The sequence below is a fragment of the Papio anubis genome, chromosome 9 (assembly GCF_008728515.1).
Source record: "Papio anubis isolate 15944 chromosome 9, Panubis1.0, whole genome shotgun sequence".
Taxonomy (NCBI): Eukaryota; Metazoa; Chordata; class Mammalia; order Primates; family Cercopithecidae; genus Papio; species Papio anubis.
Window position 1 is genome coordinate 48,017,558 of NC_044984.1, and position 27,866 is coordinate 48,045,423.

General features: G+C 51.1%; 1 protein-coding gene across 4 annotated transcripts; it reads left to right on the plus strand.

Annotated features, from left to right (window-relative positions):
* The first annotated feature begins 1,463 nt into the window (after positions 1 to 1,463).
* Positions 1,464 to 27,595, plus strand: ESPL1 (extra spindle pole bodies like 1, separase). Of its 4 annotated transcripts, none has more exons than XM_031650501.1 (31): positions 1,464 to 1,589; positions 2,007 to 2,099; positions 2,269 to 3,330; positions 3,623 to 3,727; positions 3,893 to 4,013; positions 5,988 to 6,124; positions 7,257 to 7,450; positions 9,066 to 9,305; positions 9,529 to 9,673; positions 9,909 to 10,047; positions 10,260 to 10,399; positions 12,146 to 12,280; positions 14,644 to 14,763; positions 15,406 to 15,577; positions 16,259 to 16,387; positions 16,511 to 16,667; positions 17,499 to 17,608; positions 19,766 to 20,754; positions 21,850 to 22,219; positions 22,416 to 22,577; positions 22,961 to 23,174; positions 23,275 to 23,465; positions 23,952 to 24,079; positions 24,216 to 24,338; positions 24,830 to 24,985; positions 25,672 to 25,842; positions 25,966 to 26,070; positions 26,243 to 26,358; positions 26,539 to 26,622; positions 26,770 to 26,934; positions 27,230 to 27,595. In XM_031650501.1, the coding sequence occupies exons 2-31, from the start codon at positions 2,019 to 2,021 to the stop codon at positions 27,429 to 27,431; spliced, it is 6,363 nt and encodes a 2,120-aa protein (XP_031506361.1). In that variant the 5' UTR covers positions 1,464 to 1,589; positions 2,007 to 2,018; the 3' UTR covers positions 27,432 to 27,595. The 4 variants fall into 4 exon arrangements, with proteins under 4 accessions (XP_031506361.1, XP_031506362.1, XP_031506363.1 ...); XM_031650502.1 differs by having other exon boundaries at positions 1,553 to 1,658; XM_031650500.1 differs by lacking the exon at positions 1,464 to 1,589 and adding an exon at positions 1,728 to 1,909.
* The last annotated feature ends 271 nt before the right edge of the window (positions 27,596 to 27,866 follow it).

Consider the following 27,866-nt stretch of genomic DNA (forward strand, 5'->3'; position numbering starts at 1 on the left):
CTGGGTATAGTGGCTCATGCCTGTAATTGTAGCACATTGGGAGGCTAAGGCCACGGAGGATCACTTGAGCTCAGGAGTTCGAGACCAACCTGGGCATCATAGTGAGACCTCGTTTCTATCTTAAAAAAAAAAAAAAATTGTAGGTATAATAAAATACATTGGGAAAAAGTCCTAGAATGCTTGCTAAACAACAGGTAAATGAACACTGATAGCTAAGGTGTAAGTAAGAGGAATTGAGTACTGTGACGAATAATTGTTTTTTGTTTGTTTGTTTGTTTGTTTTTTGTTTTTGAGACAGAGTCTTGCTCTGTCAACCAGGCTGCAGTGCAGTGGCAGGATCTCAGCTCACTGTAACCTTCGCTTCCCAGGTTCAAGAGATCCTCTCAAGTAGCTGGGACTACAGGCCCCCAACACTACACTGGCTAATTTTTGTATTTTCAGTAGAGACGGGGTTTCGCCATGTTGGCCAGGCGGGTCTCGAACTCCTGACCTGACGTGATCCACCCGCCTCGGTCTCCCAAAGTGTTGGGATTACAGGCGTGAGCCACCGCGCCCGGCCTTCTTTTCTTTCTTTTTACAAAAATAATCTTCCCTGCTAGATTCTCAACTCATAAAAGAGCTCTATGATGATGCAGAAAGATGAATTATCCAGTAGAGTTCATCAGCGACAAGCTGATAACCACTTTTGAGCTTAATCCTTTGGTAGAGGAAGGAAAGAGACAGCTGAATCTGTGTTTGGGGAAGTGGTTAGTACTTACGAAACATAAGCCATTAAAGACTGTGAAATATCCCAGGAAATGAATTTCCAGAGTTCTTCCTGCCACTCACAACTCCCACCCCACCCCACTACCCTCTCTCCCCAGTCAAAGAGCACCAGATCTTGTCTTTCTCATACAACCGATAGAAGGAGTAAGGCTGGAAGGCAGAGAGAGAGCTGGAGGTCGCTACGGGTACTAATTTTAGTTCCCCTAGAAAACCATCTTTAAAATAATTTCGTAGGAAGTTGGGCGTGGCGGTGCACGCCCGTAGACTCAGCACTTTGGCAGGCCAAGGCGGGAGGATCACTTAAGCCCAGGAGTTCGAGGCTGCAGTGAGCTGTGATCGCGCCACTGCGCTCCAGCCTGTGTGTCAGAGCAAGACCCTGTCAAAAAAAAAAAAAGCATAGAAAAAAGCATAGAAGTCTAAGCCCTTTTCTTCTAGTAACCCAAACCGCGTGAGTTCCCAACTAAGTTCTTTTTGTTATTTCTCTTCTCTTGAAACTTAAACTCTTGCCTGAGCTCTGAAGATAAAGGAGGAAAAGGGGTGGCATTACCGATAGCGACTAAGCGACGGGTAGCTGAGAAACTGAGCTCTGACTGGAAAAAACGGAGAAACCCGCACTCCCAAGCAGCCTTTACGCACAAAGCACCAAGACCCCCCGGGGCGCCGCGGGAGCGCGCAGCGCGGCGGGTAAACTACAACTCCCAGCGTGCCGCGCGCCCGGCGTTACGCCGCGCCCGCTGATTGGCAGTCGCGGATATTTGAAAGGAGGGGCTGGCGCGGAAAACGAAGGTTACATTTTGGATCCTCGCGGAGTACTGGTCAGGCGGGTAAGTCCTGTACTTAGGAAAGAGGGCGACCTCTGGAGCGGTAAGGCCGGAAGGGACTCGTGAGCGTGGGTACGTGCCGAAGTGAAGGGGATCCCCAGCGCTGACGCGAGGAGAGGCGGGGGTGGCTCCTGGAGGGAGTGTCGGGAGGCCTTGGGACGGCCCCGGGGCGCTGAAGGGCTGGGCCGCGGCCTCTGGCGTAGCGCGGCGAGTGGTGTGGTAGTGCGGTCGGGGATCTGCCCGGAGGAAGGAAGAGCGGAATCGTCCGTTTATAACGGGAGCACGGCGTCCTGGCGTGGGTTTTCTCCCCGATGAAATTTCTGGTGTGATTCTTTGCCTCCTTCCACGACCTTCAGCCCTCTTCCCTTCCTCCAGTTAGCTTCATTAACGATCTTCTCTAATTGGTCTCTTTTTCCCTAGCTCTCCGGTGTCATGAGGAACTTCAAAGGAGTCAACTTTGGGACTCTGCTAAGCAGCCAGAAGGAGGCTGAAGAGTTGCTGCCTGACTTGAAGGTGGGGGTGCTGCCTGGCCCGGGGTACACCTGGCTTTCCAAACTGAGCTGTTTTGTGTTTGCCTTTTGAAGAGATGAATAAGTTGGGGACCCTCTCTGAGCAACCCTATTTCTTTCTCTACCTCTTTCCTGCCTTTGCTAGCCCCATTCATATCTTTCTCTTCTTCTAGGAGTTCCTGTCCAACCCTCCAGCTGGTTTTCCCAGCAGCCGATCTGATGCTGAGAGGAGACAAGCTTGTGATGCCATCCTGAGGGCTTGCAACCAGCAGCTGACTGCTAAGCTAGCTTGCCCTAGGCATCTGGGGAGCCTGCTGGAGCTGGCAGAGCTGGCCTGTGATGGCTACTTGGTGTCTACCCCCCAGCGTCCTCCCCTCTACCTGGAACGAATTCTCTTCGTCTTATTGCGGAATGCTGCTGCACAAGGAAGCCCAGAGGCCACACTCCGCCTTGCTCAGCCCCTCCATGCCTGCTTGGTGCAGTGCTGTCGCCAGGCTGCTCCCCAGGACTATGAGGCCGTGGCTCGGGGCAGCTTTTCTCTGCTTTGGAAGGGGGCAGAAGCCCTGTTGGAACGGCGAGCTGCATTCACGGCTCGGCTGAAGGCCTTGAGCTTCCTAGTACTTTTGGAGGATGAAAGTACCCCTTGTGAGGTTCCTCACTTTGCCTCTCCAACAGCCTGTCGAGTGGTAGCTGCGCATCAGCTATTCGATGCCAGTGGCATTGGTCTAAATGAAGCAGATGCTGATTTCCTAGATGACCTGCTCTCCAGGCACGTGATCAGAGCCTTGGTGGGTGAGAGAGGGAGCTCTTCTGGGCTGCTTTCTCCCCAGAGGGCCCTCTGCCTCTTGGAGCTCACCTTGGAACACTGCCGTCGCTTATGCTGGAGCTGCCACCATGACAAAGCCATCAGCGCAGTGGCAAAGGCTCATAGTTACCTAAGGAACACCAATCTAGCCCCTAGCCTTCAGCTCTGTCAGCTGGGGGTTAAGCTGCTGCAGGCTGGGGGGGAAGGACCTCAGGCAGTGGCCAAGCTTCTGATCAAGGCATCAGCTGTCCTGAGCAAGAGTATGGAGGCACCATCACCCCCACTTCGGGCATTGTATGAGAGCTGCCAGTTCTTCCTTTCAGGCCTGGAACGAGGCACCAAGAGGCGCTATAGACTTGATGCCATTCTGAGCCTCTTTGCTTTTCTTGGAGGGTACTGCTCTCTTCTGCAGCAGCTGCGGGATGATGGTGTGAGTTAAGGACCTGGAGGTAGGGTGGGGACATGGTCTGTGGACTCACTACCAGCCTAGGGTATTTGGCAAGATCTGGAAGTCCTGGCTCCCTCCTTGTTAAGCTGCTCTCTGGACTGTGCCTAGTGAGCTAGGAAGCAGCCTAGTGTATCCTCAGAGGGCAGTGGCCCTTCTGGATATCCTTCCTCGTGCTCCCTGGGCTCTGTCAGCTCTCCAGGACACTGGGTCAGTCTTCAGCTTGGAGCCCTCTTTATCTCTGCTCCTCATACCAACCTTCTGCTTCGTTCCTCAGGTGTGTGGGGGCTCCTCCAAGCAACAGCAGTCTTTTCTTCAGATGTACTTTCAGGGACTTCACCTCTACACTGTGGTGGTTTATGACTTTGCCCAAGGCTGTCAGGTACTGTCTGGGAATCAAGGAACCTGGACTAGGCTCATAGGGTTTGGGGTTGCTCCACTGCCCTCAAACAGCTTTGGGGTTGCTTGGCTTTGGGTGTGGAGTGGAGTGGAGGTCATCTTGGACCCAGCATGACTCCTCACCCTCAAACCCTTCTTGTCCCTTCAGATAGTTGATTTGACTGACCTGGCCCAACTAGTGGAGAGTTGCAAATCTACCGTTGTCTGGATGCTGGAGGCCTTAGAGGGCCTGTCGGGCCAAGAGCTGATGGACTACATGGGGATGACCGGTTAGTGCCCTGGGTCCCAGGCACAGAGTGTGGGAGGGTCATCACCCATCAGGCAGGTGAATAGTACTTGCTGCATGGTTCTGACCACTGTGAGGGTTCCTCATGGTTCAAGGAGGCAGTGAAAGAAATGTTTATAAGTACCAGCTACTCTATGTTTAACACCAGTAGAGGAGTGATGAGGCTAACTTATAGCAGCAGACACTATTTCCTTGACTGGAATCTAACTTGGCATTAACAGTTGTACCTAATATGCAACCTTATGACCTTTCAATATATTTTTTATTTCTATTTTTTTAATGTTTTCTTTCTTTCTTCCCTTCCTTCCTTCCTTCCTTTCTTTATTTCTTTTCTTCCTTTCTCTTTCTCTCTTTCTTTCTTGAGTCTAGTTCTGTCACCAGACTGGAGCACAGTGGTGCGATCTCGGCTCACTGCAACCTCCACCTCCTGAGTTCAAGCGATTCTCCTGCCTTAGCCTCCTGAGTAGCTGGGATTACAGGCACGTGCCACCACACCCAGCTAATTTTTGTATTTTTAGTAGAGATGGGGTTTCACTGTGTTGGCCAGGATGGTCTCAGTCTCCTGACCTTGTGATCCACTCACTTCGGCCTCCCAAAGTGCTGGAATTACAGGTGTGAGCCACTGTGCCTGGCCGATGTTTTCTTTTTTTTCTTTTTCTTCACTTATCAGAATCCAGAAATCATTACAAATGACCTTTCTGTATATTTAAGTGGTTGGTTTTTTTTTTTTTTTTTTTTTTTAAGACAAGATCTTGCTCTGTCGCCTAGGCTGGAATGCACTGGCACAACACAGTCTCAACCTCCTGGGCTCAAGCAATCCTCCCACCTCAGCCCCCCAACCTCACCTTGCAAGTTCAAGCGACTCACCTGCCTCAGCCTCCCAAGTAGCTGGGACTGCAGGCATGCACCACTACGCCTGGCTGATTTCTGTATTTTTTGTAAAGATGAGGTCTCACCATGTTGTCCAGACTGGTCTCGAACTCCTGGACTCAAGTGATCTGCCTGCCTTGGCCTCCCTGAAACCCTATCTCTACTAAAAATACAAAATTAGCCAGGCAGGGTGGTGCATGCCTGTAATCCCAGCTACTTGGGAGGCTGAGTCAGGAGAGTCACTTGAACCTGCAAGGTGGAGATTGCAGTGAGCTGAGATTGCGCCATTGCACTTCAGCCTGGGCAACAGGGCACTCGAGCCTGGGCAACAAGAGCGAAACTCCATCTCAAAAAAAAAGGAAAATTCTTCCCACAGAGTACTGAAGACTGACTTTATTTTTTCCCAGTCATCTATGTTAATGGCCAAGAAGCTGCATAAATAAGTTATTATCATTTATTCATTCAGCAAATATTTGTTGAGTATTCCACTGTGTGTGATGCACTATTTTGAGTACTTGGATGTGTCAGTAAACAAAACAAAGATTCCTTCCCTCATGGAGCCACATTCTAGTTTGGGGGAAAAGATAAACAGATTCAGTAAATAAGTGAATTATCAACATATTAGAAAGTGGTAAGAAATGTGAGGGAAAAGGAAAAGTAGAGCAGGATAAGAAAGGGAATTGGGAGTCTAAGGTGCATGACCGGGGGCACGTTACCACCTTAAATCAGGTGGTCAGGGTAGACCTCATTGAGAAGGTGATGTGAGGGAGTTAGCCATGTGGGTTCCTGGAAAAGAACATCCCTGGCAGAAGAAACAGCCAGTGCTAAGGCAGGAGGGGGTCTGGTTTGTAAAACAAGTGCAGATGGGCTGAGTGGTGTGGGTTCACCGTACTAGAATGAAGGGCATGGGCCTATTTGGAGCAGGAAGGGGAGAGCCACCCCTTCCTCATTCCTAGCAGTAGGGGTTCGTGTCTGATCTGGAAGCTGCTGAGCTGACCATACATTGAGCTAATCTCTGCTGCCTCTCCAGGAGGAGAGGGTGGTGGGAGCCATTCCTACGGTCAATTGTGCCTTTTCTCCCCTGCAGCTTCTTACACCAGTAACTTGGCCTACAGCTTCTATAGTCACAAGCTCTATGCCGAGGCCTGTGCCATCTCTGAGCCGCTCTGTCAGCACCTGGGTTTGGTGAAGCCAGGCACTTATCCTGAGGTGCCTCCTGAGAAGGTACAAGGAAATGAGAGGTGCAGGAAGGGAGCTTATGTGGTTGGGGAGTGGGGGGAGCAAGAAAGGGCCTAGCCAGCACCCTCCCTTCGAGTAGGGGGTTAGTAGCAGCATGTTGGCACCAGTATTTGGAGCAGTGTTTCCCAAACCTCACTGTACTGTAACTTAGTGTTTTTCTTTAGATTGACTCACTTTTTTTTTTTTGAGATGAGTCTTGCTTGCTCTGTCGTCTAGGCTGGAGTACAGTGGCGCCATCTCGGCTCACTGCAACCTTTGCCTCCCGGGTTCAAGCAATTCTCTTGCCTTAGCTTCCCGAATAGCTGGGATTACAGGTGCCCACCACCACGCCCAGCTAATTTTTGTATTTTTTGTAGAGACGGGGATTTCACCATGTTGGTTGGCCAGGCTGGTCTCGAACTCCTGACCTCAGGTGATCTGCCTGCCTGGGCCTCCCAAAGCGCTGGGATTACAGGCTCAAGCCACCACGCTGGGCAAGAACCAGTGTTCTTAAGCAAGAATACCTGTGAACTGATGCATTGGTGGGATTAGCAAGCAAGATAGGTCATAGAGGGGCTTGGGTTTCATCTTGACTGAGGTGATAAGCCTCTAAAGGATTTAAGTGAAGGCATGACAGCAGACAGGCATTTTGGATTTCCCTGACTTCGCTGTGATGAACGGAGTGCAGGAGAAAAGACTGGGTAATCAGGCTGCTATAGTAACCTAGGCAGGGAGGGGTGGGCTGAACTGAAACAGCTGCACAAGGGATGGAATGCAGTGGATGGGTGCAAGAAGCCAAGGATTAACCTAGTAGGTGACTGGTAGGAGGGAGAGTGAGAGAAGGGAACATCAGAGATGGCCCCACATTTCTGACTCAGGAGAAGGCAGTGCCATTTGCTGAGAAGGATTACAGGAGGAGAAGCAGGTTTTCAAGGGTGTGGATTGGGGCCTCTGAGTTGAAGGCACTCAGAGTATTTCATTCTTAGGTGTCTCCTGTCTTGGATGGGGGTGGCTCAGGAGGCCCACCTGCCAACCCCACCCCACCATGTGGTATATATACCTATGCATGTACGTCCCCTTCCACCATACACACTCACTGGTTCCTCTCCAGTTTGGTCTGTTCCCTTTCTCTGGTCAGTTGCACAGGTGCTTCCGGCTACAAGTAGAGAGTTTGAAGAAACTGGGTAAACAAGCCCAGGGCTGCAAGATGGTGACTTTATGGCTGGCAGCCCTGCAACCCTGTAGCCCTGAACACATGGCTGAGCCAGTCACTTTCTGGGTTCGGGTCAAGATGGATGCGTCCAGGGCTGGAGACAAGGAGCTACAGCTAAAGTGAGTTGGGGGCCAGATGCGGTGGCTCATGCTTGTAATCCCAGCACTTTGGGAGGCCGAGGCGGGCAGATCACGAGGTCAGGAGATCGAGACCATCCTGGCTAACACGGTGAAACCCCGTCTCTACTAAAAATACAAAAAATTAGCCAGGTGTGGTGGCAGGCGCCTAGAATCCCAGCTACTTGGGGGACTGAGGCAGGAGAATGGCGTGAACGCAGGAGGCGGAGGTTGCAGTGAGCCGAGATCGTGCCACTGCACTGTGGCCTGGGCGACAGAGCAAGACTCTGTCTCAAAAAAAAAAAAAAAAAATTAGCTGGGCGTGGTGGCAGGTGCCTGTAATCCCAGCTACTCAGGAGGCTGACGCAGGAGAATCGCTCAAATCCCTGAGGTGGAGGTTGCAGTGAGCCGAGCTCGCACCACTGCACTCCAGCCTGGGTGACAGAGGGAGACTCCGCCTCAAAAAAAAAGTGAGTTCGGAAGGGGGTCAACCATGTTTCTCCCATGGATAGGGTGGCTTTTGGTACTCATGGTCATGTCCTTTCATGTTTATGTCTGAAAAAGACAGTAATTCCTTCATTCATTAGTTATTCATTGAGTGCCTACTATATGCTAGCCACTGTGCTAGGTACTTGCGGGTATAGTGGTGACAGTGGTCTTACTTTCATGGAGCTTATATTCTAGTTGGGGAGATATTTTTAAAAAGGACATTTTGTGTCTGTTCTTTTTTTTTTTTTTTTTTTTTTTAAATAGAGACAGGGTCTCACTATGTTGTCTAGGCTGGTCTTGAACTCCCAGGCTCAAGTGATCCTCCCACCTTGGCCTCTCAAAGTGCTAGGATTACAGGCATGAGCCAACGCACCCAGCCTTCATGTATGCTCTATGAAGACAACTAAACAGTGATTTGCCAAAAGAGGGAACAACTTTAGGTAGGTTATTTAGGAAAGCCCTTTTTGAAGAAGTGACAGATGAGACCTGAGGATGTGAAGGAATCTACTCTATAAAGATCTCAGGGAGCCTGGGCAACATAGCAAGACCTTGTCCCTACTTAAAAAAAATTAGCCGAATGTGGTGGCATGAACCTATATTCTATTTACACTTAATTAGGAGACTGAAGTGGGAGGATCACGTAAGCCTGGAAGATCAAGGCTGCAGTGAACCATGATCACGCTATTGCACTCCAGCCTGGACAATAGAGTGAGACTGTCTGAAAAAAAAAAAAACTCAGGGAAGAGAATTCCTTGCAGAGAGAGTAGTAAATACAAAGGTTGCAAGGTGGGAACAAACTTTGGACCATGCTTGAGAAAGCCAGCATGCTGGGGGTAGTAGAATAGGGGTATAGGATGGAGAGCCATATGGAATGGAGGTGGTCAAGGTGGGAAGAGGCCAGGTCACACAGGGCCTTATAGGCCATGATCAGGGCTTTGGAAATGATTCCTAGTGGGAGCCCACTGCTGTTTGTTAAACAGAGGAGCAATGCAATCTGATTTAGATTTTTAAAGCCATGACTGGAAACTTACTGAGCTTTCAGCAAGCCAAGGCTGGGGCTCCTCAGCATGGGAGCAGAGGCTATATGCCTTCTGGGCTCCACCCTGGTGCTGAGCATGCCCTCTCTCAGGACTCTGCGAGACAGCCTAAGTGGCTGGGACCCGGAGACCCTGGCCTTCCTGCTGAGGGAGGAGCTGCAGGCCTACAAGTCAGTGCGGGCTGACACTGGACAGGAACGCTTCAACATCATCTGTGACCTCCTGGAGCTGAGCCCCGAGGAGACACCAGCCGGGGCCTGGGCACGAGCCACCCACCTGGTAGAACTGGCTCAGGTGCTCTGCTACCACGACTTTGCCCAGCAGACCAACTGGTAAGGAGTAGTAGCTGCGGAGGCCACTCTTGCTCCTTGCCCTAGGTCCTCTCACACTCTTCAGAACCAGTTTCCCTCTCCATATCCCTGAGTGCTCCCTTCATCTTGTGGCCATGGGAGCACATGCAAAGGGTGAGGCCAGCTGTTATGCAGCCAGCCCTTCCCAGGGCACTGTGGCAGGTACTCATAGTAGGCCCAGCTTAAGCACATCTTCTCCCTGCAGCTCTGCTCTGGATGCTGTCCGGGAAGCCCTGCAGCTTCTGGAGTCTGTGAGACCTGAGGCCCAGGCCAGAGATCAGCTTCTGGATGATAAAGCACAGGCCTTGCTGTGGCTTTACATCTGTACTCTGGAAGCCAAAATGCAGGAAGTGAGTGTGGCTGCTGTGGGGCTCAGTAGAACTGGGTGTAGGAATTATTGTCCCTGGGCCCCCAACAAGTTGGTATCAGCCCTTTTTTTTTGTTTTTATTTTTAGAGATGGGGTCTCTCTGTTGCCCAGGCTGGTCTTGAACCGGGCTCAATCCTCCCACCTCAGCCTGCCGAGTAGCCAGGACTATAGGCCCACACCACTGTGCCCTGTTTTATACTCCAATCTTCCCATCCAGGGTATTGAGCGAGATCGGAGAGCCCAGGCTCCTGGTAACTTGGAGGAATTTGAAGTCAATGACCTGAACTATGAAGATAAACTCCAGGAAGATCGTCTCCTATACAGTAACATTGCCTTCAACCTGGCTGCAGATGCTGGTGAGGGGTAAATGGAGTATGGTATGGGCATCTCCATGGTTTCCTAAGAGTGGAACACGGACCCCTGGTGAGGGAGAGCCTGACCTTGTAGGGTAGGAGGTTGTGGAAGCAGTGGGAGGTTGATGTAAAGGGCAAAGGATGTTATGGAGGAAGGCAAGTTCTCTCCAGATTGCCCATGCTGAGACAGCAGTCATTTTCTTCTGGCTTAACAGCTCAGTCCAAATGCCTGGACCAAGCCCTGGCCTTGTGGAAGAAGCTGCTTACAAAGGGGCAGGCCCCAGCTGTACGGTGTCTCCAGCAGACAGCAGCCTCACTGCAGATCCTAGCAGCCCTCTACCAGCTGGTGGCAAAGGTAATGAGGTGGGGCATTTAGGGGGACCCATATAAATAAGGACTAAACCAGAAACAGCTCCTTCACCTTCTTTGGCCTGTGAGCCTGCTGAGAAGCCATGAAAGCCAGTGATGAAGCACAGGCCTGTATCACCAGTCTTATTTTAAATCCAAGCTCCCTCATTCATTAGTGTATGGCCTCGGGCAAGTGGCTTAACCTTCTAAGCCCAAGTTTCCTTATCTCTAAAATAGGGGCCATACTACTGCCTCATGGCGTTATTATTCAGTGCGGCAGTGCATGGAAGAGGTATTGTGTAATGGTGTGCTGAAATGTTAGCTTAAGTCTGGGCAACATAGCGAAATCCCATCTCTACAAGAAATAAAAAAAATATAGCCCGGTGCGGTGACATGTGCATGTAATCCCAGCTACTCAGGTGGCTGAGGCAGGAGAATCCCTTGAGCCGGAAGGTGGAGGTTGCAGTGGGCTAAGATCGCGCCACTGCACTCCAGCCTGGGGGACAGAGCAAGACACTGTTTCATTTAAAAAAAAAAAAGTTAGCTTCAATTATTAGATGATTTGTTACCTGTCAGAAAAATACATAGATGCCTTTATACACAATTTTACATTCTTACATTGTTATGTGTGCCTTTTTTTTTTTTTTTTTGAGATGGAGTCTCGCTCTATAGCCCAGGCTGGAGTGCAGTGGTGCAATCTAGGCTCACTGCAACTTCCGCCACCTGGGTTCAAGTGATTCTTCTGCCTCAGCCTCCTGAGTAGCTGGGACTATAGGCGTGCAACCACGCCTGGCTACTTTTTTGGATTTTTAGTATAGACAGGGTTTCACCATATTGGCCAGGCTGGTCTTGATCTCTTGACTTCAAGTGATCCACCCGCCCCAGCCTCCCAAAGTGCTGGGATTACAGGCATGAGCCACTGCGCCCCACTTTTTTCCCCCCCCGAGATAGTCTTGCTCTGTCACCCAGGCTGGAGAGCAGTGGCGTGATCTCAGCTCACTGCATCCTCCGCCTCCTGGGTTCAAGCGATTCTCCTGGCTCACTCAGCCTCCTGAGCAGCTGGGATTACAGGCGCATACCACCACACCCAGCTAATTTTGTATCATTGGTAGAGATAGGGTTTCACCGTGTTGGCCAGGCTGGTCTCGAACTCCTGATCTCAGGTGACCCGCCTGCCTCAGCCTCTCAAACTGCTGGGATTATAGGCATAAGCCACTGTGCCTGGCCTATAAGGCCATGTACATTCTTATTTCAGGGAGTTTCACAAACTTCCTGAAGCTCTACCCTAGACTCCACATTAGAAAACTTAGAAAAAAAGCCATTATACATGCTGTTAACTGTGAGCATTAGACCATATTTCTAGCAGGGGAAGCTACCTCAGCCCTAGATTTGAGTCTTGGTTCTGCCACATACCTGCCTGTCTAAGCAACTTAACCCATGTGAGTCTTAACTTCCTGTACTGTAAAATTGGGATTAGAGTTGTTATGAGGGTTAAATGCATTGATGCATGTAAGCCTTGGCACAGTGCCTGGCACATAGTAAAAACTCACAAAATCCTGGCTATTGATGATGAATGGCATCTAGGCTTTAAAACAGTAGGGGCAGGGTGATGATTGCTTCATCTGGGTAACCACATTCCACCCAGGCCCTGAGGTCAAACTACAGTCCAAGGTCCCAAAGGGCTGGGGACCAGAGGGTAGAAATGGAGGCTTGAGCAGGGGTGGAGTAAACTTTGGCTGCTCTTGCTGACCAGCCCATGCAGGCTCTGGAGGTCCTCCTGCTGCTACGGATTGTCTCTGAGAGACTGAAGGACCACTCGAAGGCAGCTGGCTCCTCTTGCCACATCACCCAGCTCCTCCTGACCCTCGGCTGTCCCAGCTATGCCCAGGTGAGTGCCCAACCAGCCTAGTCTGGAGACTGCAGGGGGCCCGTAGCTTTAGAGGCCCACCTCTTTTCTGAGAAGACAGGATATCAAAGGGGCAGCTTCTCAGCCTTTTACCACCACAATTGGCTGGAGAATTGTGGAGTGTGGAGCAGCTGGAGGCGGCTGTAAGAAGGGGAATCATCTTTGTCCTTCCTGCAAAACCAGTTGTTCATTAAGTTTACAGACTGCTGCAGGAACATACCGCCAGTCTTGTATTTCCTGACTGGTTCTGTTGCTGTAGTTGATGCTTCATTGCTCACATAAAGCTATCACAGTGTCTCCTGGTTGGTCTCCTTGGCCTCCAGTTTCTCCCTGTTCTACTTCATCTTCTTAATGACCACTGGTAGGCACAGGTGTGATCTAATCTCTTTCCTGCTTAACCCTTTTCCCTTTTGCCCCAAGAATACTTGCCAGCGCTTATGGTTGCAGTGTTTACCCCTGGATAACTTTGCCACGAAATATCTCACTGTTATTATTTTTGCATCACTCTAGTATATTGACTTTGAAAACAGAAGACATGATTCTGTTTATAGCATTCCGTTTTTAGTGGTGTCTTTCCATTTACAAAATATAGTAATTCTTTTTATTTTTTTGAGATGGAGTTTCGCTCTTGTCGCCCAGGCTGGAGTACAATGGCGCGATCTCGGCTCACTGCAACTTCCACCTCCTGAGTTTAAGCGATTCTCCTGCCTCAGCCTCCCGAGTAGCTGGGATTACAAGCACCTGCCACAATGCCTGGCTAATTTTTGTATTTTTAGTAGAGATGCAGTTTCACCATGTTGGCCAGACTGGTCTCAAACCCCTGAGCTCAGGTGATCTACCTGCCTTGGCCTCCCAAGGTGCTGGGATTATAGGCGTGAGCCACCGCATCTGGCCAAAATATAGCAATTCTTTTTTTTTTTTTTTTTGAGGTGGAGTCTCGCTCTGTCGCCCAGGCTGGAGTGCAGTGGCGCAATCTTGGCTCACTGCAACCTCTGCCTCCTGGGTTCAAACAATTCTCCTGCCTCAGCCTCCCGAGTAGCTGGGATTTCAGGCATGCACCACCATGCCCAGCTAATTTTTATTGTGTTTTTAGTAGAGACGGGGTTTCACCATATTGGCCAGGCTGCTCTCGAACTCCTGACCTTGTGATCCACCTGCCTCGGCCTCCCAAAGTGCTGGGATTACAGGCATGAGCCACTGTGCCCAGCAGCCTGCTTATTTTTTAAAATTTATTTTATTCATTTTTTGAGACAGGGTGTCACTGTGTTGCCCAGGCCAGAGTGCAGTAGCATGATCATGGCTCACGGCAGCTTTGACCTTCTGCACTCAAGTGATCCTCCCACATCACCTTCCTGAGTAGCTGGGATTACAGGTACATGCCACCACACCTGGCTAATTTTTAAATGTTTTGTAGAGACAGAGTCTCACTATGTTGCCCAGGCTGGTCTTGAACTCCTGGGCTCAAGTGATCCTCCCGCCTCAGCCTCCCAAAGTGCTGATATTATAGGCATGAGCCACTGTGCCCAGCTACTGCTTACTCTGTATATAGCTTTAATCTAAAAGTGGTTAACCAGGCTGGGCGCAGTAGCTCACACCTGTAATCCCAGCATTTTGGGAGGCCAAGGCCGGTGGATCACCTGAGTTCAGGAGTTCAAGACCAGCCTGACCAACATGGAGAAATCCCGTCTTTACTAAAAATACAAAAATTAGCCGGGCATGGTGGCATATGCCTGTAATCCCAGCTACTTGGGAGGTTGAGGCAGGAGATCACTTGAACCTGGGAGGCAGAGGTTGCAGTGAGTCGAGATCATACCATTGTACTCCAGCCTGGGCGACAAGAGCGAAACTCCATTCCAAAGAAAAAAAAAAAAGTGGTTAACCAAGTGTTAAATGCACATTTTAGAGAGTGAATCCATAACTCCTATGCAGATTATAATATCTGAAATAATGTAATATTTATTGGACATGTTGAGCATTTTGTTTATAAATGCTTTACTCCACTTTTTTTTTTTTTGAGACAGAGTCTTACTCTGTCGCCCAGGCTGGAGTACAGTGGTGTGATCTCTGTTCGCTGCAACCTCTGCCTCGGGTTCAAGTGATTCTCATGCCTCAGCCTCCCGAGTAGCTGGGATTACAGTGCGTGTCACCACGCCTGGCTAATTTTTGTATTTTTAGTAGAGACGGGCTGTTACCATGTTGGCCAGGCTGGTCTTGAACTCCTGACCTCAGGTGATCTGCCCACCTTGGCCTCCTAGGCGTGAGCCACGCAGTCACCCTTATTTACTCCACTTTTGTTTGAAGAGTGTGGCTGCCTTTCCTCATGCGCCCTCTGATTGCTTCCTTAGTTATACCTGGAAGAGGCAGCATTGAGCCTGAAGCATCTCGATCAGACCACTGACACATACCTGCTCCTTTCCCTGACCTGTGATCTACTTCGAAGTCAACTCTACTGGACTCACCAGAAGGTATTTCTCACTTTCTTCATCTCCGAAGGCCTTAGGTATTAGAAAGAATTTAGGATTTTCTTGATATTTGCCTGGCTTTTGAGATTTCCCTGGAGCTAGGCAGAATGTTCCTGACCCTGAGAGGCAGGCATATTTCCTAGCCTTGCCCTCGCCAGCGACTTGCTCACCAGTCCTCCTCTGGTAGAGATACAGTCCTTTTCCTTCTTCAAGGGCAAGGGGAAAAGTCTGTCCTGTGACGAAAAGCTGAGACAACAGTGATCCTGGGAAGGCATGGGGGCTCTGGACTAGAAATCCAGGGGATCGCAAAGACTTGAGTTTTCTCCCAAACTAGTTGTGTGACTTGGGCATGTCTTCTACCCTCTCATGCTCTAGTTTCTTCTCTACGTTTTTATCATTCCTAAATTGGTGGACAAGTCACCGGTGAGGGCAAAGCTAGGAACTGTTACTGCTTCTCAGGGTCAGGAACGTTCTGCCTAGCTCTCGGGAGATCTCGAAAGCCAGGCAAATACTCAGAAAATTCTAAAATCTTTCTAATACCCAGGGCCTTCAGGGATGGGGCCACGTAATCTCCAGGGCCTCTCAAGCTCTGAAGTGCCTGTCTGACTCCACTTACTGCCTCCTCTGGCCCCTTCTCTCCTTTAGGTGACCGAGGGTGTCTCTCTGCTATTGTCTGTGCTTCAAGATCCTGCCCTCCAGAAGTCCTCCAAGGCTTGGTACTTGCTGCGTGTCCAGGCCCTGCAGTTGGTGGCAGCTTACCTTAGCCTCCCGTCAGACAGCTTCTCACACTCCCTGTGGGAGCAGCTCTGTGCCCAAGGTGAAAGAATAGGGTGGATGGCCCCCCTTGGATGACGTGTATGGTTTGTCTGCTGTCAGCTCTTCTCAAACCTCATCCCCTCTGCCAGCTGTGTGGCCCAGCCTACCTAGAACCTGCACAGAGTAGGCTTGGGATAACAGATGGGTTTCAGTTTGCCTGCTGACTCTAAACAATTGGTGACTGCCTGGAATACTAGGCTGAAAGGACTTTTTTTTTTTTCCTGAGGCGGAGTTTCACTCTTGTTGCCCAGGCTGGAGTGCAATGGTGCAATCTCAGCTCACTGCAACCTCCGCCTCCTGGGTTCAAGCGATTCTCCTGCCTCAGTCTCCTGAGTAGCTGGGATTACTGACATGCGCCACTATGCCCGGCTAATTTTTGTATTCTTAGTAGAGATGGGGTTTCACCATGTTGGCCAGGCTGATCTCGAACTCCTGACCTCAGGTGATCTGTCTGCCTCAGCCTCCCAAAATGCTGGGATTACAGGCTTGGACCACTGCACCCAGCCAGCTGAAAGGATTCTGAGACCCCCATGGGATCTCAGAGGGAAGGAGTTATGAGACTGATTAGCTCTGCCTGCCTAAATGCAGAAGGAAGCATGGGAAGCAGGCTTTGCTGCCTTAGTAGCTGAAGGTGGTGAAGTTCTGGCTGCATCCTCTCCCTTCTTTGCCACACCCACCACAGGCTGGCAGACACCTGAGATAGCTCTCATAGACTCTCATAAGCTCCTCCGAAGCATCATCCTCCTGCTGATGGGCAGTGACATCCTCTCAACTCAGAAAGCAGCTGTGGAGACATCGTTTCTGGACTATGGTGAGTCTGGGGAGGACAGCAGGGCCCTGTTGGAATGGACAGGCTATATGAGAGGGCTGCAGTTTTTTCTCCAGAGGATCCACACTGTGGCTGAGTGATGGTTGTCTTGTCTCTTTGCTACAGGTGAAAATCTGGTACAAAAATGGCAGGTTCTTTCAGAGGTGCTGAGCTGCTCAGAGAAGCTGGTCTGCCACCTGGGCCGCCTGGGTAGTGTGAGTGAAGCCAAGGCCTTTTGCTTGGAGGCCCTAAAACTTACAACAAAGCTGCAGATACCACGCCAGTGAGTACAGGGCCAGAGGGTATGGCAATGATGGCACCAGAGTGCCATGCACCCTTGAACATGGATTCCAAACTGTTCCACAGATTACATGCTATGTTTAGATGCATTCGTGGAAAAAGGCATTCCACGGCTAAATAAGTGGCAAATGCTGAGTTAATCAAGGTTAGATGTTTTTATTTCCTGTAGGACTCTCATGTCCTTCAGTATGTGGATATACCTTGCAAATCTCCAAAAGGGAGATCTAGTGTACAGTGTTTCCCTAAGAATGTTTTCCCACAGGATCCTTTTTTTTTTTTTTTTTGAGACGGAGTCTCGCTCTGTCGCCCAGGCTAGAGTGCAGTGGCGCGATCTCGGCTCACTGCAAGCTCTGCCTCCCAGGTTCACGCCATTCTCCTGCCTGAGCCTCCTGAGTAGCTGGGACTACAGGTGCCTGCCACCACGCCCAGCTAATTGTTTTGTGTTTTTAGTAGAGACAGGGTTTCACCATGTTAGCCAGGATGGTCTTGATCTCCTGACCTCGTGATCCGCCCACCTCAGCCTCCCAAAGTGCTGGGATTACAGGCGTGAGCCACTGCGCCCAGCCTCCCACGGATCCTTTTATTGAGGAATGCAGTTTGGGAAATCCTGTCCCAAGGCATAAGGAGAGTTGGGATTAGAGAGAAGAGTAGAGGGTTTTTCCCCAGGGAGGCTTTAAGTCAGCTTAAGGGAGTGAATGCCTTTTGGAGGCAGGGAAGGACTGAGGTAGCTCAGCCTGGAAAAGAAACAAAGAGAAAGACTCTCCAGGAAGACAAAGGATTCCTTTGATTGGTTCTCCTCTCCTCTCTCAACAAGGTGTGCCCTGTTCCTGGTGCTGAAGGGCGAGCTGGAGCTGGCCCGCAATGACATTGATCTCTGTCAGTCGGACCTGCAGCAGGTTCTGTTCTTGCTTGAGTCTTGCACAGGTGAGCAGCCATGTCCCCATGCCCATAGGCCGTGCTGAAATGACACACACTATAGCACATCTTTCTGTGTAAAGGTTTCATTGCCTTTTTTTTATTTTTGAGACAGTCTCGTTTTATTACCCAGGCTGCAGTGCAGTGGTGTGATCTTGGCTCACTGCAACCTCTGCCTCCCAGGTTCAAGTGATTCTCCTGCCTCAGTCTCCCCAGTAGCTGGGACTACAGGCATGCGCCACCATGCCCGGATAATTTTTTTTTATTTGTACTAGAGACGAGGTTTCACCATGTTGGCCAGCTTGGTTTTGAACTCCTGACCTCAGGTGATCCACCCGCCTCGGCCTCCTAAAGTGCTGGGATTACAGGCATGAGCCACCGCGCCCAGCCTTTGTTCCCGTTTTTTTTTTAGAGACGGGGTTTCACCGTGTTAGCCAGGATGGTCTCGATCTCCTGACCTCGTGATCCGCCCGTCTCGGCCTCCCAAAGTGCTGGGATTACAGGCTTGAGCCACCGCGCCCGGCCCTTTGTTCCCTTTTTAATCAGATACTGACTTCTGGTCCCATGGCAGCATTCCTTTGACTTTAGTCCAACCATTGGTCTCCTTCAGACAGCCTGTCCCAGACTTACCCTAGTTCTACTTTTCAGTGCTTCCTAATACATTTTGGCTATTTTAAATTTGATTTAGATAATATTTAGGGCCAGGCTTGGTGGCTCATGCCTGTAATCCCAGCACTTTGGAAGGCCAAGGCAGGCGGATCACAAGGTCAGGAGTTCGAGACCACCCTGGCCAACACAGTGAAACCCCATCTCTACTAATACAAAAATTAGCCAGGTGGCCGGGCGCGGTGGCTCAGGCCTGTAATCCCAGCACTCTGGGAGGCCGAGACGGGCGGATCACGAGGTCAGGAGATCGAGACCATCCTGGCTAACACGGTGAAACGCCGTCTCTACTAAAAACTACAAAAAACTAGCCGGGCGTGGTAATGGGCGCCTGTAGTCCCAGCTACTCCGGAGGCTGAGGCAGGAGAATGGCGTGAACTTGGGAGGCGGAGCTTGCAGTGAGCCGAGATTGCGCCACTGCACTCCAGCCTGGGCGACAGAGCGAGACTCCATCTCAAAAAAAAAAAAAAAAAAAATTAGCCAGGTGTGGTGGCGGGCACCTGTATCCCAGCTACTCGGAAGGCTGAGGCAGGAGAATCACTTGAACCCAGGAGGCAGAGGTTGCAGTGAGCGAGATTGCACCATTGCACTCCAGTCCGGGTGACAGTGTGAGATTCTGACCCAAAAAAAAAAAAAGATAATATTTAGAATTCAGGTCCTCAGTCACACTAGCCACACTTCATGTGCTCACTAGCCAGATGGCTAGTGGCTACCGTATTGAGTAGCACGAACATCCTCAGGAGGGCTGAAGCTAATCATAAAATATTGCATTTATGGCACATTTTGTCTCCTCAATCACATATACTTCTAGTACTTCATTTCCCCCACACTAGACCCCATAAAGCTGGGTGGGAGCATAGATTATTTTCATTTGTTAAATGAGAAAGTTGAGAAGTCAATGTTTGGGGCCAGGACCACAGGGTAGGAGGCAGGATTCAGGTGTGGGCCTGCTGGGACCAGCCTGCTCTTCTCAGCCATGTGGCCCCTGAGCTGCAGGTGTGGGGGCATTGTGGCCTGCATTTGATCCACCATTGGTTGGAAAGAAAACATTAAAGATTTTACCTCCTAGGCAGGTGGATCACAAGGTCAGGAGATTGAGACCATCCTGGCTAACACTGTGAAACCCCATCTCCACTAAAAAATACAAAAAATTAGCCGGGCGTGGTGGCGGGCGCCTGTAGTCCCAGCTACTCGGGAGGCTGAGGCAGGAGAATGGCATGAACCCGGGAGGCAGAGCTTGCAGTGAGCTGAGATTGCGCCACTGCACTCCAGCCTGGGCGACAGAGCAAGACTCCATCTCAAAAAAAAAACATTTTTTTTTTACCTAAAAAATAATAAGCCATACTAATATTTGATATGTTATACAGTAATACATATATATATATATATATATATGTACGTATATAAAACACGTATATTAGAGAGTTGGGCCCCAAAGTCGTTTAGGAAGTGCTTGATGCCATTTCTCCCCATTTTGTAATTCTTGTTCTGCCTTCTCCCCAGAGTTTGGTGGGGTGACTCAGCACCTGGACTCTGTGAAGAAGGTCCACCTGCAGAAGGGGAAGCAACAGGCCCAGGTCCCCTGTCCTCCACAGCTCCCAGAGGAGGAGCTCTTCCTAAGAGGCCCTGCTCTAGAGCTGGTGGCCACTGTGGCCAAGGAGCCTGGCCCCATAGCACCTTCTACAAATTCCTCCCCAGACTTGAAAACCAAACCCCAGCCCATACCTAACTTCCTGTCCCATTCACCCACCTGTGACTGCTCGCTGTGTGCCAGCCCTGTCCTCACAGCAGTCTGTCTGCGCTGGGTATTAGTCACGGCAGGGGTGAGGCTGGCCATGGGCCACCAGGCCCAGGGTCTGGATCTGCTGCAGGTCGTGCTGAAGGGCTGCCCTGAAGCCACCGAGCGCCTCACCCAAGCTCTCCAAGCTTCCCTGAATCATAAAACACCCCCCTCCTTGGTTCCAAGCCTCTTGGATGAGATCTTAGCTCAAGCATACACACTGTTGGCACTGGAGGGCCTGACACAGCCATCAAACAAGACCCTGCAGAAGGTTCTAGAGTCAGGGCTGAAGTTTGTAGCAGCACGGATACCCCACCTGGAGCCCTGGCGAGCCAGCCTACTCTTGATTTGGGCCCTCACAAAGCTAGCTGACCTCAGCTGCTGTACTACCGAACTTTTTGCAAGCTCCTGGGGCTGGTGGCCACCATTAATAAAAAGTGTCCCTGGCTCAGAGCCCTCTAAGACTCAGAGCCAAAAACGTTCTGGACGAGGGCGCCAACAGGTAGCCTCTGCTCCCCTGCGCCTCAATAATACCTCTCAGAAAGGTCTGGAAGGTAGAGGACCGCCCTGCACACCTAGACCCCCAGGCCGGATCAGGCAAGCTGGCCCTCATGTCCCCTTCACCGTGTTTGAGGAAGTCTGCCCTACAAAGAGCACGCCTGAAGTTCCCCAGGCCCCCAGAGTACAACAGAGAGCCCAGACGCGCCTCAAGGTGAGGTGGGACTGTTGCTATGTGGTGCTGATGGTGTTGGATGGGGTTATTCCTGGAGGAGAATGTTTTATAGAGCAGGTGTCCCTGTGGAATAGCGGGGTCCCCAGGGCCTAGTGGAACCTTAATCTCCTGCTATCTGCAGTACCCCAACATCTTGCTTTTTTGTTTTTTGTTGTTTTTCTGTTTTTTGGGGTTTTTTTTGAGACAGAGTCTCGCTCTGTCGCCCAGGCTGGAGAGCAGTGGCACAATCTCAGCTCACTGCAAGCTCCGCCTCTCGGGTTCACGCCATTCTCCTGCCTCAGCCTCCCAAGTAGCTGGGACTACAGGCAACTGCCACCACGCCCGGCTAATTTTTTGTATTTTCAGTAGAGATGCGGTTTCACCATGTTAGCCAGGATGGTCTCAATCTCCTGACTTCGTGATCCGCCCACCTCAGCCTCCCAAAGTGCTGGGATTACAGGTGTGAGCAGCCACCGTGCCTGGCCTTTTTTTTTTTTTTTTTTTTTTTTTTCTGAGACAGAGTCTCGTTCTGTCACCCAGGCTGGAGTGCAATGGCGCAATCCCAGCTCACTGCAACCTCCACCTCCTGGGTTAAAGCAATTCTGCCTCAGCCTCCTGAGTAGTTGGGATTACAGGCGGGTGCCACCACACCCATCTTATTTATATATTTTTAGTAAAGATGGGGTTTCACCATGATGGCCAGGCTGGTCTCGAACTCCTGACCTGAGGTGATCCTCCCGCCTCAGCCTCCCAAAGTGCTGGGATTACAGACATGAACCACTGCGCCAGGACAACATCTCTCACAGCAAGACCTAGTTCCAAGTCTCCTTTTGCTTCAGACAGAGACATTTTCCTTAACTCTAACGTTCCTTTTACCTTTTCATCCCACCTTCTGTTCCCTCATTTTCTCCCTCCTTCCCCTTCCAAGAGTCGCTGCCCCTCATCTAGAGTGTTGGGTGTCATGTGGGAAGTTCTGAAATCTTCCATGGTCCTGTGGGACAGTGGCTGATGGTGCCTCCACTGCGCCATCTGCTGTCACAAAGTGTCTTGTCACTGAAGACCTCTTGGCCCTTCACCCTTTCCCTCTGATCTCAGGTGAACTTCAATGAAGACAGTGACTTGGAAGACCCTGTCTCAGCTGAGGCCTGGCTGGCAGAGGAACCTAAGAGACGGGGCACTGCTTCCCGGGGCCAGGGGCGAGCAAGGAACGTCCTGAGCCTAAAGACAGATGCTGTGGTTGCCCCAGGTAGTGCCCCTGGGAATCCTGGCCTGAGTGGCAGGAGCCGGAGGGCCAAGAAGGTGGCATCAAGACATTGTGAGGAGCAGCGTCCCCAGAGGGCCAGTGACCAGGCCAGGCCTGGCCCTGAGATCATGAGGACCATCCCTGAGGAGGAACTGAATGACAACTGGAGAGAGATGAGCTTTGAGATCCTCAGGGCCTCTGATGGGGAAGACTCAGCCTCAGGTAGGACAGCAAGGGTGAGATGGAAGGTGCATGTTTTGGGGGTTTGTTCTGGGGCAAAGCACAAGCAGTAAGTGCTTCCAAGGAAGTACAGGAAGAATGCTCTTTTGCTGACTCCAAGGGAGTGGATTACAGAAGGAAGAACAAAGAGAATGGCAGGGGGAGGGAGCACTGTGAAAAAGGCCTGCTCTCTCCCCAGGTAGGAAGGCTCCAGCGCCGGACCCTGAGGCAGCTTCTGGAGAATGGGAGCTGCTGAGGCTGGATTCCAGCAAGAAGGAGCTGCCCAGCCCATGCCCAGACAAGGAGAGTGACAAGGACCTTGGTCCTCAGCTCCGGCTCCCCTCAGCCCCCATAGCCACTGGTGAATATGCGACCCCTGATGTTGGTCACTTTGAGAGGGCTGAGCTTCTAGGACTTTTGACCCCTCTGTCTTTCCAGGCTGGATTCTGATCTGGATCCAGTAGCCTGTGAACCTGTGTTTGAACCTGTGTCTATGAGCTGTGTGCGGGTCACTTAACCTCTCCAAGCTTCTATTCCTTCTGTAAAAATGGGGTTTAGGGGGCATGGTGGAGTGAGTTGATGCCTGTTAGTTGCATGGCACCTCATTTGGCACGTTGCTCTTCATAAATGGTAGCTGCTATTTGCCATGTGAGAGATGAGATAGGGACTCTTCCTTCTTGGAAAGTTCCTGTCAACTATGAAATAAGGAATTCAGCTGTACCAAGTGTCCTGACATTCCTCTAGGTCTTTCTACCCTGGACTCCATCTGTGACTCCCTGAGTGTTGCTTTCCGGGGCATTAGTCATTGTCCTCCTAGTGGGCTCTATGCCCACCTCTGCCGCTTCCTGGCCCTGTGCCTGGGCCACCGGGATCCCTATGCCACTGCTTTCCTTGTCACCGAGTCTGTCTCCATCACCTGTCGCCACCAGCTGCTCACCCACCTCCACAGACAACTCAGGTGGGTGCCCACCATCCCCGAGACTCCTGCTGGGGCAGACTGGAGGGAGGGTCCAGACTTTGAAGGAAGGGGACCTCACCCCTCCCTGTGTTGCTTGCAGCAAGGCCCAGAAGTACCGAGGATCACTTGAAATAGCAGACCAGCTGCAGGGGCTGAGCCTTCAGGAGACGCCTGGAGATGTCCCCCTGGCCCGCATCCAGCGCCTCTTTTCCTTCAGGGCTTTGGGATCTGGCCACTTCCCCCAGCCTGAAAAGGAGAGTTTCCAGGAGCGCCTGGCTCTGATCCCCAGTGGTATGCGGGCAGGCTTCTGGCCGGCTCCTCTGTCCTCTTCTGCATCTTCTTACTGAGGAGCTGGGTGAAGGAGTTTTAGGCATTGGTTAGTTTACATAGATTTATGACCCTTAAGTCATACCTTTTCACCTGTTAGCATCTTAAATCAGGAAGGTTTGTTGTTTTTTTAAACCTCAACTTTGAATTACCAGCAAATTCAGTGTCTTTCCTCAGAGGTGAGTTCAGATGCCTGGGGTCTTCTGTACTAACATGAAACATACACATGATTTGAGTACCTCACTTTGTTAGTTCCTGTGAGAAACACAAAGTACAGGACATAGTCTCTGTGCACAGGGAGCTATTAGGCAAGGGAGAGCACTTTGACCTCCAGTGACCAAGGAAGCCTTCTTGATGCTGTCTTCAGTGATGGACAGGGATTGAGTGCCCAAGACAGAGAAGGGAATTCTTTCAACAGCTGAATGATTCTGGCTGTATCCTGTTTGTCAGGGGTGACCGTGTGTGTGTTGGCCCTGGCCACCCTCCAGCCCGGAACCGTGGGCAACACCCTCCTATTGACCCGGCTGGAAAAGGACAGTCCCCCAGTCAGTGTGCAGATTCCCACTGGCCAGAACAAGGTAGGATTCCTGGGCCATGGAGTGAAGTTGGGCTGGGTTGGGCTTTGGGTCAAGCTGCTCACATTCTGTGTTGGGAGAGGGAGAGAGATGGTGATCACGTGGACAGGCAGAGCTCTCACAGCCCCATCTCCCAAAGCTTCCTCTGCGTTCAGTCCTGAATGAGTTTGATGCCATCCAGAAGGCACAGAAAGAGAACAGCAGCTGTACTGACAAGCGAGAATGGTGGACGGGGCGGCTGGCACTGGACCACAGGATGGAGGTGTGTGCTCCTGGGGTGGGGTCAGGCCTGCCCTAGGAACGACCCGGGGGGCCCCAGTGTCTTCTCTACCAGAGGGCCTGGGTCAGTGCTAAAGCCACTTCAAATCCTTTCTGGAAGTGTAGACCTAAATTTAAAAATATGTCCCCTGGGGAGAACTTCAGAGCCCAGAACTTGAAGAATATATGGGAATGGATATTTAAAGATACGCAGAAAAAAAAAGGACTTAAACCCAACTATCAGCTTCCCAGTTTTAGCTTTCATTGCCCACCTGTTAATGTTTGTCACAACAGAGGGATAGATAATAGTCTATACTCTCCCAGGCTCAGAAAATGAAAAAAGTTTCTAGATTCTTGCCTTCTATGACTAACAGAAAGATACGTAAGACAGATATGCACGTTGGAAAACGCACTTTCTCATCTCCAGAATGTCAGTGCCTATGAGAAAGAAGCTCAGTTTCCTCTCCGACTAAAGGGTCTGCCCTCTGCATTCAGGTTCTCATCGCTTCCCTAGAGAAGTCTGTGTTGGGCTGCTGGAAGGGGCTGCTGCTGCCGTCCAGTGAGGAGCCCAGCCCTGCCCAGGAGGCCTCCCGCCTACAGGAGCTGCTACAGGAATGTGGCTGGAAATATCCTGACCCCACTCTGCTGAAAGTGAGTGAGGAAAGCAGGGAAGGGGGCCAGGCCCAGTGACTTGCACCTGTAATCCCAGTACTTTGGGAGGCCAAGGCAGGTGGATTGCTTGAGCTCAGGAGCTTGAGACCAGCCTGGCCAACATGGTGAAACCCTGTCTCTACGAAAATACAAAAATTCGCTGGGCGTGGTGGCCAGCACCTGTAATTCCAGCTACTCGGGAGGCTGTAGCAGAAGAATTGCTTGAACCTGGGAGGCAGAGGTTGCAGTGAGCCGAGATTGCTACACTCCAGCCTGGGTGACAGAGCGAGACTCCATCTACAAAAAGGACAGGCGCTGTGGCTTAGGCCTGTAATCCCAGCACTTTGGGAGGCCGAGGCGGGTGGATCATGAGGTCAAGAGGTGGAGACCATCCTGGCCAACAGGGTGAAACCCCATCTCTACTAAAAATACAAAACTTAGCTGGGCTTGGTGGCACGTGCCTGTAGTCTCAACTACTCGGGAGGCTGAGGCAAGAGAATCACTTGAACCCGGGAGGTGGAGGTTGCAGTGAGCTGAGATTGCGCCACTGCACTCCAGCCTGGGCGACAGAGCAAGACTTTGTCTCAAAAAAAAATAAAGCAGGGAAGGGGAAGAAACTGGACTTAATCCTTTCCCAGCAGCCATCATGAATGAAGATGGTGCTCACCACCACTGTTCCCCTGCAGATCATGCTCAGTGGTGCCAGTGCCCTCACCCCTCAGGACGTTCAGGCCCTGGCCTACGGGCTGTGCCCAACCCAGCCAGAGCGAGCCCAGGAGCTCCTGAATGAGGCAGTAGGACATCTACAGGGCCTGACAGTACCAAGCAATAGCCACCTTGTCTTGGTCCTAGACAAGGTAAGGAGCTGGGGCAGAGGGGCAGTGTCTAGTGGGGAGTAAGTACCAACTCATCGCCATGCCCCTTCTGACTTCTGCATATACCTGGCTGGGGACAGTAACCTCTTAGTGCTTTTTGCCCAGGACTTGCAGAAGCTGCCGTGGGAAAGCATGCCCAGCCTCCAGGCACTGCCTGTCACCCGGCTGCCCTCCTTCCGCTTCCTACTCAGCTACTCCATCATCAAAGAGGTGAGGTTCAGGGAGTGGTGTCTGGGGATGACTGGCAATTGGGGAAAACCTCAACAAAAGGGCAGAGAAACCTGGGAAGAGAGGAGAGGGTTCTAGGAATGGCTCAGAAATGGAAAGGGGCTTGGGCCTCTTGGTGAGACAGGCATCCTAATCACCAGTGTCTCCTCCTCAGTATGGGGCCTCGCCAGTGCTGAGTCAAGGGGTGGATCCGCGAAGTACCTTCTATGTCCTGAACCCTCACAATAACCTGTCAAGCACAGAGGAGCAATTTCGAGCCAATTTCAGCAGGTCAGGGGCACAAAGACAAGAAGAGGAGTGGGGAAGGGTAGACAACATACAGGGGCAACAAGCCTTTTCTCCAGAAACAGCTGTTGCAGCCCACCTTCTATTTAATGATCCCTCTGCCGTCTTTGCCATCTGACCCCTGCCATGCATTTCCCTATTCTCACTCCCGCCTTTTCCCTGCAGTGAAGCTGGCTGGAGAGGAGTGGTTGGGGAGGTGCCGAGACCCGAACAGGTGCAGGAAGCCCTGACAAAGCATGATTTGTATATGTGAGTGCTTAAGGCAGGGATGTGGGGAGAGGGCAGTCCTGAGGATGGTATCACCATGGGTCGCTTTGGGACTTGAGAGCCTCTGGAGACAAAGGCAGAGGCCAGGTACTGCTAGCTCAAGACTCATCTCACCTCCTTCTGCCTTAGCTATGCAGGGCATGGGGCTGGTGCCCGCTTCCTTGACGGGCAGGCTGTCCTGCGGCTGAGCTGCCGGGCAGTGGCCCTGCTGTTTGGCTGTAGCAGTGCGGCCCTGGCTGTGCATGGAAACCTGGAGGGGGCTGGCATCGTGCTCAAGTACATCATGGCTGGTTGGTGAGTCTCCAAGGGCAAGACCCATCCTAGGGCACTAAGACTCCTGCCCTCACCCCAGGTTCTTTCCCAGGTCTGAATCCTGCCTCTCTTGTGCCCCATTTTCCTCCTATCCCTAGTTCCCTGGCATGCCTGGACCATTTAACCCTTAGCTCCCATCTATTCTTCTCTTGTAACCAAGGGCCAAAGGAGTTTCTCATTGGTTCAGTCCTCTCTACTCACCCACCCCACCACCAATGGTGTTTTCCTATGTATTCTGTTTTAGAGCCCTTACTTTGTTTTTCTTTTCTTTTCCCAGCCCCTTGTTTCTGGGTAATCTCTGGGATGTGACTGATCGTGATATTGACCGCTACACGGAAGCTCTGCTGCAGGGCTGGCTTGGAGCAGGCCCGGGGGCCCCCCTTCTGTACTATGTAAACCAGGCCCGCCAGGCTCCCCGACTCAAGTATCTTATTGGGGCTGCACCTATAGCCTATGGCTTGCCTGTCTCTCTGCGGTAACCCCATGGAGCTGTCTTATTGATGCTAGAAGCCTCATACCTGTTCTACCTCCAAGGTTAGATTTAATCCTTCGGATAACTCTTTTAAAGTGACTTTCCCCAGTGTTTTATATGAAACATTTCCTTTTGATTTAACTTCAATATAATAAAGATACATCACTTAAACCTTGTTTTGTGTAGTTTATCTGAGAACATTTAAAGACATGTCATGACTGCCCCCCTTCCTGCTATGTGGTACTGTGAGCTGACAGGAACAGCTTATAGGAGATCAAGTTTGAGTGCCTAGGGAAGAAAGACAAAGACACAGGACAAAGCCTGCTGGGCCTGGCCGGACCTCAGCAGACAAATCTGGAGGAGAAAGGGGCATCAAAATGCTAAGTAGAGACAGGCCCAATGAAGGGTAGTGATAGACCCGTTGAGAGTGTTTTGGCCAGGT

What these genes read in the sequence shown, in the direction of transcription:
- ESPL1 (XM_031650500.1), top strand. An exon ending in GCTGTCCCAGCTATGCCCAG is followed by an intron (nt 12,281 to 14,643) that starts GTGAGTGCCCAA and finishes TTGCTTCCTTAG; the next exon opens with TTATACCTGGAAGAGGCAGC. An exon ending in TTGTCTTGGTCCTAGACAAG is followed by an intron (nt 25,843 to 25,965) that starts GTAAGGAGCTGG and finishes CTTTTTGCCCAG; the next exon opens with GACTTGCAGAAGCTGCCGTG.